The 14,839-nt window shown below is 49.9% G+C and overlaps 1 protein-coding gene across 2 annotated transcripts in view; it reads left to right on the top strand.

Moving 5' to 3' along the window:
- GFRA1 (GDNF family receptor alpha 1) overlaps positions 1-14,839 on the top strand; it is a 150,090-nt gene that overhangs the window by 59,656 nt on the left and 75,595 nt on the right. For both annotated transcript variants that reach the window (XM_072130847.1, XM_072130846.1), the window contains exon 3: positions 13,602-13,685. In XM_072130847.1, the coding sequence (XP_071986948.1) occupies positions 13,602-13,685 (84 nt within the window). The remainder of the gene's footprint in view (positions 1-13,601; positions 13,686-14,839) is intronic.

Genomic DNA, 14,839 nt, shown 5'->3' with positions numbered 1-14,839 from the left:
TTATTATACGCTGGTCCTGTGTTATTATACGCTGGTCCTGTGTTATTATGCGCTGGTCCTGTGTTATTATGCGCTGGTCCTGTGTTATTATACGCTGGTCCTGTGTTATTATACGCTGGTCCTGTGTTATTATACGCTGGTCCTGAGTTATTATACGCTGGTCTTGTGTTATTATACGCTGATCCTGTGTTATTATACGCTGGTCCTGTGTTATTATACGCTGGTCCTGTGTTATTATACGCTGGTCCTGTGTTATTATACGCTGGTCTTGTGTTATTATACGCTGGTCCTGTGTTATTATACGCTGGTCCTGTGTTATTATACGCTGGTCCAGTGTTATTATACGCTGGTCCAGTGTTATTATACGCTGGTCCAGTGTTATTATACGCTGGTCCTGTGTTATTATGCGCTGGTCCTGTGTTATTATGCGCTGGTCCTGTGTTATTATACGCTGGTCTTGTGTTATTACACGCTGGTCTTGTGTTATTAAAGGTTGATCTGGTCTTCTCTTAGTATTAATGATGGTGCAAAGAGTAAAAGAAACTAAAACTAAGAAATAATATATTGCCACCTACTGGTCATATAATAATAAAGAATAAGCCTGATATTTCCTAGTGATTCACCCATTTCTGATAAAGTTCATAGATGTGGCGTAGTGCCCGGCGGGCGATGTGAGGGGGCGAGTAGCAGCAGCAGATATGTCACAGTGTGTCACCCCAGCCTTGCCAGACGCTCACTCCTAATAGATGGAAATGTCAGGGGCTCAGTAACAGAATGACTGCATCTTGTTAATTCATTGTCAATTAGAGGGAGATGTAATGTGGAGGTCATGACGCTGATCCTGACCTCTGACCCAGCAGGCGGCTGCTTAATGTCTCAAGCTGAGGGGCCCCTGTGACTGCCGCACACATCACTGACTGACATCAACATGACCATTGTCATACAAAGCAGGGCCCCGACCCCCAGATCTAATTGTCCATGAGCTGCCCTTCCCCCAAACAACAGATGGAAATTAGAACCCAGCAGAACCCACAAAGGAGGGCGGGGAAGCTGACCACATTATAGGGGCTTCGTCACCCCACATTCACATTTCCAAGCGTCATTAGGACTGGAAGAATAGGGAACACAGTCACCGAAAAGCTCTTACTGCAGCTTATGTATACAGCAGAATAGTGAGTGCAGCTCTGGAATATAGTACAGGATGTAACTCAGGATCAGTACAGGATAAGTAATGTCATGTATGTACACAGTGACTGCACCAGCAGCAGAATAGTGAGTGCAGCTCTGGGGTATAATACAGGATGTAACTCAGGATCAGTACAGGATAAGTAATGTCATGTATGTACACAGTGACTGCACCAGCAGCAGAATAGTGAGTGCAGCTCTGGAGTATAATACAGGATGTAACTCAGGATCAGTACAGGATAAGTAATGTCATGTATGTACACAGTGACTGCACCAGCAGGAGAATAGTGAGTGCAGCTCTGGAGTATAATACAGGATGTAACTCAGGATCAGAACAGGATAAGTAATGTCATGTATGTACACAGTGACTGCACCAGCAGCAGAATAGTGAGTGCAGCTCTGGGGTATAATACAGGATGTAACTCAGGATCAGTACAGGATAAGTAATGTCATGTATGTACACAGTGACTGCACCAGCAGCAGAATAGTGAGTGCAGCTCTGGGGTATAATACAGGATATAACTCAGGGTCAGTACAGGATAAGTAATGTCATGTATGTACACAGTGACTGCACCAGCAGCAGAATAGTGAGTGCAGCTCTGGAGTATAATACAGGATGTAACTCAGGATCAGTACAGGATAAGTAATGTCATGTATGTACACAGTGACTGCACCAGCAGGAGAATAGTGAGTGCAGCTCTGGAGTATAATACAGGATGTAACTCAGGATCAGAACAGGATAAGTAATGTCATGTATGTACACAGTGACTGCACCAGCAGCAGAATAGTGAGTGCAGCTCTGGGGTATAATACAGGATGTAACTCAGGATCAGTACAGGATAAGTAATGTCATGTATGTACACAGTGACTGCACCAGCAGCAGAATAGTGAGTGCAGCTCTGGGGTATAATACAGGATATAACTCAGGGTCAGTACAGGATAAGTAATGTCATGTATGTACACAGTGACTGCACCAGCAGCAGAATAGTGAGTGCAGCTCTGGAGTATAATACAGGATGTAACTCAGGATCAGTACAGGATAAGTAATGTCATGTATGTACACAGTGACTGCACCAGCAGGAGAATAGTGAGTGCAGCTCTGGAGTATAATACAGGATGTAACTCAGGATCAGAACAGGATAAGTAATGTCATGTATGTACACAGTGACTGCACCAGCAGCAGAATAGTGAGTGCAGCTCTGGGGTATAATACAGGATGTAACTCAGGATCAGTACAGGATAAGTAATGTCATGTATGTACACAGTGACTGCACCAGCAGCAGAATAGTGAGTGCAGCTCTGGGGTATAATACAGGATATAACTCAGGGTCAGTACAGGATAAGTAATGTCATGTATGTACACAGTGACTGCACCAGCAGCAGAATAGTGAGTGCAGCTCTGGAGTATAATACAGGATGTAACTCAGGATCAGTACAGGATAAGTAATGTCATGTATGTACACAGTGACTGCACCAGCAGCAGATAGTGAGTGCATCTCTGGTGTGCCTCGTTACCTCGTTATCTCTGTCTGTTGCTGTGAGAGGCTGTGTGCTGCTGCTGCTCCTGAGCTCCAGGGAAAACCACCTCCACCTGGGGCCTGCTCTCTCCTCTCCCAGGGAGGGAGTGGGTTTTCAGGCATGAGCCAGGGCAGCAAGTCCCAGGCTCCTGCTTCCCGGTCTAGGCCGGCGGGGGGCAGGGGTAGCCAGGAACCGGCCAGCGCTGCGGAAGCCTTGGGGGTAAGAAGATCTGCAAGGAACAGCAGCAATGCTGCTCCAAGTACCCCCAGGCCAGCTAAGGCATCAAAAAGCGCCAAAACCCCAGGAAAGCTGGATACCTTGGGAAAGCTGGGTACCTCGGAAAAGCTGGATACCGCAGGAAAGCTGAGTGCTCAGGGAGGTGAGGCTGACCTCAGTGAAGAGGGCTGGGGAATGCTGAGGACCCGGGAGTCTATTTCCAGCTATGCCTCCCGGGCTCTGGGCCACCTCTCTGAGTACGAAGAAGCCAGCAAGACGGTGAGGAGACTGCGGGAGGAGCTCCGGTGCGCCCATGCCAGGGCAAGCTCTGCCCAGAAGAGGAGGAAGGAGCAGATTCTGGCAGAGATATCCAGGCTCCAGACTGACATCCAGGCCTTGGAGGAGAGGAAGGCTTATCTGCTAGAGAGGAGCGGTCCGTTTAAAGAAAAAATTCTTAATGATGAGCGGTTCCGGGAGATGGAGGAGGAGAAGCAGAGGCGGCTGATGGGGCTTCAGCCTGAGAGTCAGATGGAGGAGGAAAGCCCGGTGCCGTACAGTGGGCCCCCTGCAGGACAAGCGGCCATGTCATCTGGCTGCGGTTCTGCCGGCCCGGGTGAGGATAGTGACAGCCACCAGGGAGGGGCGCTGATGGAGGAGATCAGACGGCTCGAGTCCCCTGTGCACCTCCAGGACTTTACTTTTGGAGACGATCTGCCGGAGGATGCACCGGGGGGCAGCAAACCACGAAAGAAGAAGACCAAATCCGTGGAAGTGGTGAGTCTAGTCTACAGCCCCCTCCCCGTAAAACCCGAGTCGGCCGCAGGGTCAGCTCACTGTGCGAGCCCCGTTACCCAGCCCAGCGCGGGTCCTGCAGTGGACTCAGTGCCAGGGAGCGGGGAGATTACAGGTGTGACATCTGATGTGGCGATGGGCTCCGTCTCTGTTTGTGGTAACAGTGGGGGAGCAGGGGAGGCATCGGCCGCGAGGCCGGACAGTAAGGGCGGCTCGGCAGTGGCGATACCATCGAAATCCAGTGCTGTGGTGCGTCCCCCAGTGGGAGGGGGGGATAGCCCGGCACTGGTGGCAGCTTCCGGTGCCTCGGCGCCTCTTCATACTGTTGCCGCTGATCACTTGGTTATGGTGCGGCGGCAGTGTGGAGGGGTCGCTGAGGCTGAGGGCTCCGGACCTCCCAAACCTAAAGTCCTATTTTGTGTTGGTGTTGGAGACAGTCTGCAGAGGAGTGCTGAGGAAGGTGGGGATCAGCGGTGCCACATACCAGCCAAAGACCAGCGGCGACTCCTACCTTCCTCTAAGAAAAGTAAAATAACATCTGCTACCGATGATGTGGAGGGCACAAGTGTGACACAAGTTGGGGTTCCCTCTGGGCGATGCGCTGCGGGGGGACCCCCGTCCCTTGTGCCTGAAGATGCGGAGGTGGTCTTGTCTGCTAATGTTGTTGCTGGTCCAGCCAGTGTGAATGGTGTCAGTAATGTTGTGGTGGATAATGTGAATGGTGTGAGTGGTGGAGAATCTTTTCCAGCTTTGGGGGTGGGTGATGGAGTGACTGGTGGTGTGAGTGGCGCGGCTGAGTGTAACATGGAGGTGGGTAGTGTTAATGTGGTGGGTGCAGGGGTTGGTCCGGTTGCTCCCCCAGTGGCGGCCCCTATTAAGAGCTATGCCAGTGTCGCTGCTGGGGGAAGTAGGGTTCCGTCATCCTCGTCTCTGGGCTCTGGGGACGGCTTTTTGCAACGGCGCCTCCTGCAGGCCTTACAGAAGGGAGAAAGGACGATCAATGTAGCGGGGCAGGAGGTTGATTTGTCGTTTTGGATAGAGAGGCACGGCCTGTCTGCCTTCCGAGAGCAAAAAGGCAGGGAGACACCATGGTCGCTCCCGACAACCGGGCCGGGTGCTAACCGTAGGAATGTGGTCCGTCTTCGGTGGCGTGGCAGTGATGTGTGTCCCCCTCGGGCACGGGTAGTTGAGCTGCTGCTGAGGATGGATTTCAAGGCGGCTGACATCTTTGCCTTGATCCATCCCTATGGTACATCTGAGTTTGATATCAGCTTTGTTCGGCCGGAGGGGCTTGAGCTCTTCTGGTCCAACTATGAGCTGAGATACAACGAGCCCGAGTGGCGGGACTTTGCTGTGCAAGCAGTGTCCCGCCAGAGCGAGGTCAAGAAAGTGACCGTTCTTACCCGTAACGAATCACTATCTTGCTTTGACATCATGACCTGGATGAATCGTTATGGAGAGGTACTGGGAGTACCCGAGAAAAATCGAGACGAGTTTGGTATCTGGTCAGGGGCCTGGACCTTCATGGTGAAGTTGAGGCGTTCAGGTAACTCAGTCGCCCACATCCCTTCATCAGCCTTCCTGGGGAGGGATCGGATCCTGATCTTCTACCGGGGGCAGCCTAGGCTGTGTCACAGGTGCGGTGACCCCACACATTTCAGCGCAAACTGCACCGTGCAGAAGTGTGCGTTGTGTGGGGGTGTCGGCCATCTCGCTGCATCCTGTACAGGGCAGATTAGGTGTAACCTGTGTGGTGATCTCGGTCACCCGTACAGTCGTTGTCCTCTTTCCTTCGCTAATGCGGGCTCAGCCTCAGCGGATGAAAGCCATGAGGCTGAATCTGCTGGGGAGGGGACTAGCAGAAGCAGAGGAATGGAGGGGCCAGGGAAGAAAGACAGGAAAAAGACGCCTGCCCAGCTAAGGCGTCTAGAGAAGCGTCAACAGGAGAGAGAGCGGGGGGAGTCTCGGGCTGCTGGGACAACCTCTGGCGCTATCCTGGAGACCACACCTGTCGCTGAGGCCCCAGGGGATGATGTACTGGATGAGGAGGTCAGGAGGATCGAGAGAGAGGAAGGTGCCACGTCCTCAGACTCCTCCCATTATGAGAGTATGGACGAGGATAATAGGGCGTGGCTAGAGGAAAAGCGTAAGCGTGGCGCCAAAAAGAAGAAAAAGGGTAAAAAGAAGGGAGGTGTAAGATCTTCTCCCACCCTGACTAAGGTACCCAAGGAAGGTGCAACCGACCCCCCGCTGGTCGAACTTTCAAATCGTTTCCTGGCCCTGGACGGAGCCTCTCCTGCCGATGGAGGGGCTGAGGGTGAAGGGCCAGAGGTGGCGGAGGGGCCTGCAGGGGGTGCCGAGTCTCCCCCTGGGGAATCAGGGTCCTCAGGAGGGGAGACTGGCCCAGAGACTGGAGACGAGGATGAGGGGGCAGGTCCTGGATCTGCCCCTGAAGCATCAGAGGTGCGGGAGATGGACACCACAATAAGTCTAAAAAGGGGGTGTTCATTTCCCGAGGGTGGTGGTAAGATGGGTAAAAAGAAAGCCGTCTAACTCAATCACTCATGATGGCGGCACCCACTCCGTTGACGCTGGCGTCCATTAATGTCGCCAGCATTAAGTCTGATGCGGCTAGATTTGCGGCCTTTGATTTTCTCGGCCGTGTTGAAGCCGACATTTTATTTTTGCAGGAGACCAGGCTGCCAGATTTGGCGGCCGTGTTTAAAGCTAAGAGGGAATGGAGACACGGGCCTTCCTATTGGTCTCTTGCGGCCGAGCCGTATAGCGGAGTGGCGGTACTTTTTACCGCACCGGTAGAATGCCGACGAGTTATTGAGTTAGAAATGGGGAGGTGCCTGATCCTGGATGTCCTCATGAAGGGACAAGAACTTCGCCTAATTAACATCTATGGTCCCCAGTCCAAGTGGGACAGGAAGTGTCTCTTTATGAGGATCAAGCCCTACCTTTTTACAAGTCGGCAGGTGGTCTTTGGAGGGGACTTCAATGCTGTCACGAGGTCCCAGGATAGGGGAGGTTCCAGAGACAAGCTGACTTATGATAGCGTCGCTCTTAATAGCATAGCTAGTGAGGCTCGCCTGGTGGATGTCCACATCCGGCACACCCCAGGCCACGCGGGGTTCACCTATTATAGGGGTAGCTGCAGGTCTAGAATAGACAGGTTTTATTTAAAGGAGGAAGCCATCTCTTCAGCAGTGTCCGTTGTTGAGGTGGAGTTCTCCGACCACTGTTTAATTTTGTTTTCTCTGAATGTTACAGAGACCCCCCGGATGGGAAGAGGCTACTGGAAGCTCAATTCGTCTCTCCTGGAGGAAGCGGAGATCAGACAATCCTTTGAGGACTTTCTTCAGAGCCAGGTACCATTGCTGGGCCTTTGTAGCAGTAAGTCAGAGTGGTGGGAGATGCTCAAGAAAAGGGTGGCGAGATTCTTCCGCCAGCTCTCGAGCCTCAGGAGCCTGGACAGGTACCGCCTGTATCAGGGCCTGAGGAGGAAACTCGAGCATCTCGTCTCGACTGGGGGTAGTCGTGAGGACATCTCCAGAGTGAAATCCTTGCTGAAGAGGTGTCAGTACGATAGACACGCATCTTTGGTTTTTGAGAGGGATTACGGGAAATACCGCTCGCCCGACCCTTACAGAAACTGCAAGATGTCAGTGAATGGTAAAGTTGTCACAGGACTGGTTGACAGTACGGGATCCCTGAAAAGGTCCAGATCAGGGATTCTGGAGGTCGTCAGATCTTTCTACTCGCACCTCTTGGGCAGGAAGGATCTAGATCGGGATGTGATGTCGGGTTTCCTGGCTGAAACTGTCCCTGAGCCAGGAGTAGACCCCTCTCTTGATGTTTTGACAGAGATGATCAGGGAAGAGGAAGTCAGCCGGGCGATTGAAGGGCTCGCCCTCAAGAAATCGCCAGGCCCGGATGGCTTAACATCTGAGTTTTATAAGACCTTTAAGGACGCCTTGGTTCCCCTCTTGACTGAGGTATTCAATGAGTGTCTTTCCTCGGGCGCTCTGCCGAAGTCAATGAGGAGGTCTGCCCTGATCATCCTGTCAAAGGGTAAGGACCGATCTCGTATTGAGAACTGGCGTCCCATAGCGCTTCTCAATACGGACAGAAAGGTTTTGGCAAAGGTGCTGTTTAATCGGCTGGTGCAGTTTGCGCCCCAGCTCCTTTCGGGGACCCAGCACTGCTCTGTTCCAGGCCGCAGTACATTTAGTGCTGTGCTTTGTGTTCGGGAGGCAGTGGAGCAGGGCAGGGCTGGTAATTGGAAGGGGTACTTGCTGTCCTTGGATCAGGCAAAAGCGTTTGATCGGGTTAACCACGAGTACCTCTGGTCTGTCCTTCTGAGGTATGGCCTGCCTGGGGAGTTTGTCAATTGGCTGAAAGTTTTGTACGCAGGGGCAGAGAGTTTCCCGCTTGTGAACGGTTGGATTGGCCGCTCTTTTGAGGTCGGGTCTGGTGTTCGCCAGGGTTGTCCTCTGAGCCCACTTTTATACGTGTTCGCGATTGACCCATTCCTTAGGAGGGTTGATCGTGGGCCGTTGGTGGGAGTCGGGATGGATCGGGCAGCACCGGAAGCCACTCTAAGGGTGGTAGCGTATGCTGATGATGTCACCCTTTTCGTGTCCTCGGGAGGGGAGGCGCAATGGGTGATGTCAGAGGTTGACCGCTACTCAGAGGTTTCTGGGTCCAAGATCAACCGGGATAAGTGTGAGAGTCTCTGGCTGGGAGAGGGGGATCCAGGCTTTGATCTCCCGGACACTCTTCCAGGGCCCCAGGACTCCGCCAAAGTTCTCGGCATCGAATTCGGCCAGGGGGATTACCCCATGCAAAACTGGGACGGCAGGCTGAAGATCGCCGCTCAGAAGGTGGACCAGTGGAAGGGTTGGTCTTTGACCCTCAGAGAAAGGGTTAATCTGATCAAAACTTACCTGCTCCCATTGCTGATATATCTGGGCAGTGTGTGCATGTTGCCAGAACCCCTCTGGACTCGGGTGTACAGTCTGTTCTTCCAGCTGTTATGGGGGAATAGGCTGAACCTTATCAAGAGGGAGGTTACTTACCGCACGAGGAGACAAGGAGGGTTGTGTATGGTCAACCCTGTGGTGTTCCTAGTGAATACCTTTCTTAAGATCAATGTAGCAAACCTCTGGAAAGAGAGGGCTCCTCCGTGGGTATACTCCTGCAGGGGATGGTTTAGGCCTTTCTTCCAGGAATGGGAGACAGGAGGACAAGTGAAGGATCTCCGTACACCGCATGGGCATCTTCCGGCTTACGCTACCCCGGTTCTGAAGGTGATTCGCCGGTGGGGTCTGGGAATGTGGGAGATCAGGACCTTGTCGAGGAAAATCCTTGACAAAAGGGTTCTGTTGACCCATTTCCAGAAGCCTCTGGCCCTCAGGGATTGCCCAAGTCGGGATCTTGGGGTGGGTTTGAGTTTATTGAATTCCATCAGGATCCCCTTGAAGTTTTGGGACGTGACTTGGCGCTGCTTCCATGGAAAGCTGTGTGTGAGGGACAATCTGAAGTGTAGGAGCTCTGAGGAAAGGGGTTGTCCCCGGGAGGAGTGCGGTGGCCTGCTGGAGAGCATGGACCACTTCCTGCTTCAGTGCCCCTTTAACACAGAGGTGTACAACCGGGTGGGCGCTTCCATCCATTGGCCCGGGTTGGCCGGTCTCTCCTATGCGGAGTGGGCCTATGGAGCATTCAGAGGCCTGGGTGGCCGGGACCGATGCACGTTATTCCTAGTCAGTCTAGTGGTCAGGTACCACACGTGGAACGCACGGTGTTTAGTTTCGACGCAGCGTAAAATCCTCCCGGTGGATGAGGTGGTTAGGAACATTCTGGGTGACCTGGTGAAGGTGCGCTCTCTGGAGTATGAGAGGCTGGGCACGGGGAGGGCCTCTCTCCTTTGGAGGGGGTTCTCCTTTAGTGTCCCTTAGTCTGTCATCTCCGCTCCTGGTGTTGGGCTGATGCTGCACAGTAGATTTTTGTTTTGTATCTGAGCATGTAGTGATGTTGGGCTTGCAGGCGCCGAACCTGGGCTTTATGTGGTTTGTATTTATGTTGTTCAGGTTTTATTTGTATTCTGTTTTCTTTATGTTATGTTGTAATCAGTGTATATATTGTATATAGTGGGGTTTGGGACATAGTGTTAGGTTGGGAGGGGGGTGATGGTGGTGGGATTTTGGGATTTATGAACTGACCTTGGACTCTATGACCCTGGGCACTGGTCTGGACTACTTAACGCAAACTTTGGACGTTAGACCAGTGTCTGGGGGGAAGGGGAGGGTGCGGGCGAGGGATTTAGTTTAGTGTAGTGTTATGTGAATTCTGTGTTTGTTATTATATATATTTAAAAAAAAAAAAAAAATAAAAAAAAAATATGGGTGTGGGATGTGATCTGTGTGGGGTGGTTTGTTATTAGAGGGTGTGGGGTGGGTTTATGTATATTTATAGTCATTTATGTTTATTTGTGGGTGTGGCTTGTCTTATTGTTTATTGGTTTGGTTGAGGATGTGACAATCGGTTGGGTGGGGGTTGTGATATTTGGTGTTTATTTATTTTTGGTGTATTTTAAATTATTGTTTTTGCTAGGAGTGAATGTGGCTGGACCAGCAGGTAAGACATTGTATATATTTTGTATATATTATATTTTATGTTTGGTTTGTATTGTTATGTTTTTTTATTTTATATAAAATAAAAGATCTACAGGATGTAACTCAGGATGAGTACAGGATAAGTAATGACATGTATGTACACAGTGACTACACCAGCAGCAGAATAGTGAGTGCAGCTCTGGGGTATAATACAGGATGTAACTCAGGATCAGTACAGGATAAGTTATGTCATGTACGAACACAGTGATTCAGGATGTGCTGTATAGTTTGAGATATATACATCTGGTAAGGTGCTTGCACATGGTCCCAGTCCTGGGTGTGCAGTTCCTATTACTTCTACATAATTTATTGCTGCTGGTTCTGGGCCGGTGTCGTCCAGGGACTGGAGCGGCTCTAGTACGTGATGGCTCCATCCTCTGCAGTCGGTACATTAAGAGGACCATAAACAGCAGATGCGCCGTTCTCTTACTGGGTGTAAATAACGTTTCCTCAACTATAAAAACCCAACCACACTTAACCCCTTCAGGATTGTGGTGCAGCCGTCTGGAATGAGAATGGTTCTGGTGACAATAGCGGCACAGAACGTGTCAGCCCATTATTTCCAGGTGTCTGTTCTGCTCACAGAGAAAATCAATCATATTGAATAATCTCAGCCTGTAGATGGAAGAGAAATGTTCATTAGAAACATCCTCCGTATCCCTGGGGATCCGCAGGAACGGAACGTCTCCAATGAAAAGTGTCAAAAAATCTAGAATCACACAGGTGGATCGACCTGGGGGGAGCTGCGATATACAGGGGGTCAGTGCACATCACTAGGGACCCTGCTAGAACCAGAATATACCCCAGACTGAGGAAGATAACTCCCATCATCTCAGACAATGTTCACGGGGGCTGAGAATGACAGGAGTGTTTAAACCAGAGAATCAGGAGATTGGACAATCTGTGGGGACATAAAGCAATCAGCTGCAGACCCCTATACCCTAAAGCATACTCTCCACCAGATGCAGACCACTATATCTTACAATATACTGTTCATTAGCTGTGCACCCCAATATCCTACAGTATACTCTCCATCAGCTGCAGACCCCTATAACCTACAGTATACTTAACATGAGCTGTGCACCCCTATAACCTACAGTATACTCTCCATCAGCTGTGAGCCCCCATACCCTAAAGACAAAAGATCGTAGAGTAAACTTTGTGTGATGGCGAAAGCTGCAGGTCTCTCGCTTTGTCTCAGTGGTGCAGCCCAGGCTCTGTATTCCCAGGGTCCCATGATCCCATCTTGTAGTGCACCGGGCTGGACCATCCTCCACCATAGCCGATGCCTGGGTTGTCACCATCTGCCTTGGTCTCTTTATTACCACAAGGGTTAACTATGGATGAAAATGAATTCTGTGCAAATAATTGACCGCGGCTTTTGAAGGGTTAAGCAGCTGGTTACAGAGTTAATAAGCGGCCTAATTAAGAGCAGAGTAGTAATTAGATGAGAGAGTGCATGTAATCAATCCTTCCCTGGAAAAGACCCCCCATAGACAGCAATCAGACAGCAGGGAGGGAAAGGAGGGGCATGAACAAAGGGCCAGACACCCCCCCCCCCCATCACTCCCATGGGGTCATCTGAACCCATAATAGCATGAGGGAGCTCCATAGCATCCCCTACCCACATACAGCAGGTACGCAGCACCCACTGTTATAGCCAGAGCCCCCTCTTCCCAACGCTGTGTGCTCCAGGCAAAATTGGGGGGGCCTTTTCAGATCATAAAAAACGCATGCGTTTTTGACAGGTTTGACCGATTATCTTAATTCAAACTGGTCAAAAACGCATGCGTTTTTAACGATCTGAAAACTTACTAACTAAAAACGGCCCAAAAAACGGCCTAAAAACGCCACGTGTGTCTTCACCCTTAGGAGCCATGAGCTGTGCCTTAGGAACCATGTGTGCAGGTACCAGGCATCGGCCCTTTAAGCTCTGCTGCTCTAGTTAGCTGGATCCGGGGCAGCCCCATGTCTCTGAGCTCCTGCCGGGCTTCCAGCGCTGTACAGTCATTTCATGTAGAGCAGAGGACGAGACTTGTTTCATCTCCCCCACAGAACTGATCAAGACACGACGAAAGGAAAAGCCAAACTACAGTCACCCCGACAGATCAGTAACCTGCACAGGGGGCGAATCTGTGTCCTCACACAACTGCAGGATACTGTGCTAATGGTTACCTGCACACTATAATCCTGCTATCCTCTGCAATGCTGATACATTTGGTAGAATTTATTAGTGCACTTGTTGGTTTTGCACCAAAAAAAACTGTCTAAAAGGCATTTGCGCCAGATTTCTGTCTGACTTTGCACTGAAAAGGATGTACAAAATACTTGCACATATATTTATGAAGTGTCTCAGACAGTTTTTTGTCGCGGCTACAATGGGGGACATTTACTATGGCGTTTCCGCCAGTTTTGTGGCGCTCTCACCACATGTTCTGCTCTCCGACCTATTTATTAGCTGTCTATGTCTATGTGTGAAGAAGACATTGCAGATGTATGGAAACATCTGCAATGTGTTCTTTACACACATATATATTGTTCTTCACATGCTATTTTGTTCGCACCGCTCCGCGCGTATCTCCCGACAAGTAAGCAGATGTGCCGAACATCTGTAATCTATTCTGCACTGTGTTCTGCACTGTGTTTTTCTCTTAAATGATCCTGTGTTCACTGTGTTCACTGTGTTCACTGTGTACAATGATTTTATTCTATTCTTCACTGTTCTTCACATCTGCTAAATTGTCGGGAGATAATATACGCGCGGAACAGTGAAGAATAGATCGCAGATGTTTGCAAATTATAAGAAGACATTATTTTTCAATTAAATAACACATTTTAATCCCAAACCATGGTCCCTTTGAAATATGCTCGAGTCTCCCATTGAATCGTGCGTCAAAAATGCGCCGAAAACGCAACAAAAACGCAAATTACTCTTTAGGAAAAATGGAACAAAAACGCAGCAAAAACGTCAGTTTTTCACGCATTGCACCCGCACGTGAAACGCAACGCTAGTGTGCAAGAGGCCTAACACGGCTAATCTCTGTGTCTGGAAAAGTCTCAAATTTAGACACAAATATCTCAAATGTGGCCAAAAATAATTGGAAAAAAAGAGAACATTCTAAGATAAATGACCCCCATTGTGTCACTGTATAACTATACTATCCTGTGCTATACTGATATACTGATACATAGTTTCTCTGTCTTCTGTAGGTAATGAGCTTCTGGAGGACTCTCCCTATGAGCCTGTTAATAACCGTCTCTCCGACATCTTCAAGATGGACTCCAGTTTATCAGGTACGACGGTTCTGATGATGTGCGGTGGATTATTGTAACATGTCATGTGGTGCCACTGCTTGGGCACGGGGCTTTCTGCCATATCCGGTTTGGAGTCATTTTGCCCTCGGTGTCTACATATATTCTATAAACAGGGCTGATCTGATTGCCACAGGAAGTGGGGGCACCTGAGGGTGGCTGCACACGTCACTTCCTGTTTGAGGCGTTGGGACAGTTTGTCTATGGGCTTCTCTACGTCAGCTTTGTCAATTCTGTGCTGATAAATGACATAATAGAAATTTAAACCAACAAGTTAATAAATGTCTGCATGAAATTTTTTTGTAAAGCTTAGATAACCATTGTGTCACAGTGCCCCTACATAAGGAGTAATGCGATCTGCCCATTACATGACGTGTACTCTGCAGTATTTGGCAGTTTTCCCCTCTACAGGCTCTTTCTCTGGTTCTCGGCCTTCTCTGAGCCGGTGGATGGGGACTAGATGCTATAATATCTCCTATAGACTGCACACAGAGCAGTACTGACCTGTACCGATGGGAATAAAGCACTTGTGGTGAGATAGGAACCTCCTATTATCTCCAGCAGGGTCTGTCTCCTGTACCTCTCCTCTATCACTCAGTGTATGCTCCCCCTTCCTTCTCCATAGACATCTGTTGTGAGCTGTTATGTGAATCTTGGATCTTCTTGCCCTACTGGGACAGAGTCTCAGTAGAAATTTCAGAATAAAATGTTATTTTAGGAGGAGGAGAGAGAAGCCTGAAAAGAGGAGAGAGCAGCTTCCTCAGGATGATCTGTCACACAGCTCCTTATTACAGAGAAGCTGTCTGTTTAGTGACTGCAGCAGAAGTTGTTTTTATGAAGTTTCTTTTCTCGCACTTCATCATCAGCGGCAGGATTCCTATAATACAAGGGGGTATAAAGATCACCTCTGTATATAGACCTCCCCTCCCCCACAGCGAGCTTCACTGACCTTACAGGTCATATGAGAAGGGGTCTCTGAGCCAGACCACCCCTGCAATGTGTCAGGGTCTATCTGTGAAATGTCTCCCTAGCACCAGACCCCTCGAGGGCATGCAGACTTTGGAGGTTATTGATTTTGCATCGGCCGCCCCCCTGCCCATCCATAGTGAGGACACATAGCTGCAGAACCCCCTGCC

This window comes from Engystomops pustulosus, chromosome 11, assembly GCF_040894005.1.
Source record: "Engystomops pustulosus chromosome 11, aEngPut4.maternal, whole genome shotgun sequence".
Classification (NCBI taxonomy): domain Eukaryota; kingdom Metazoa; phylum Chordata; class Amphibia; order Anura; family Leptodactylidae; genus Engystomops; species Engystomops pustulosus.
Note: the sequence above shows the minus strand (reverse complement) of the source record. Positions and strands in the feature narration are given on the sequence as shown.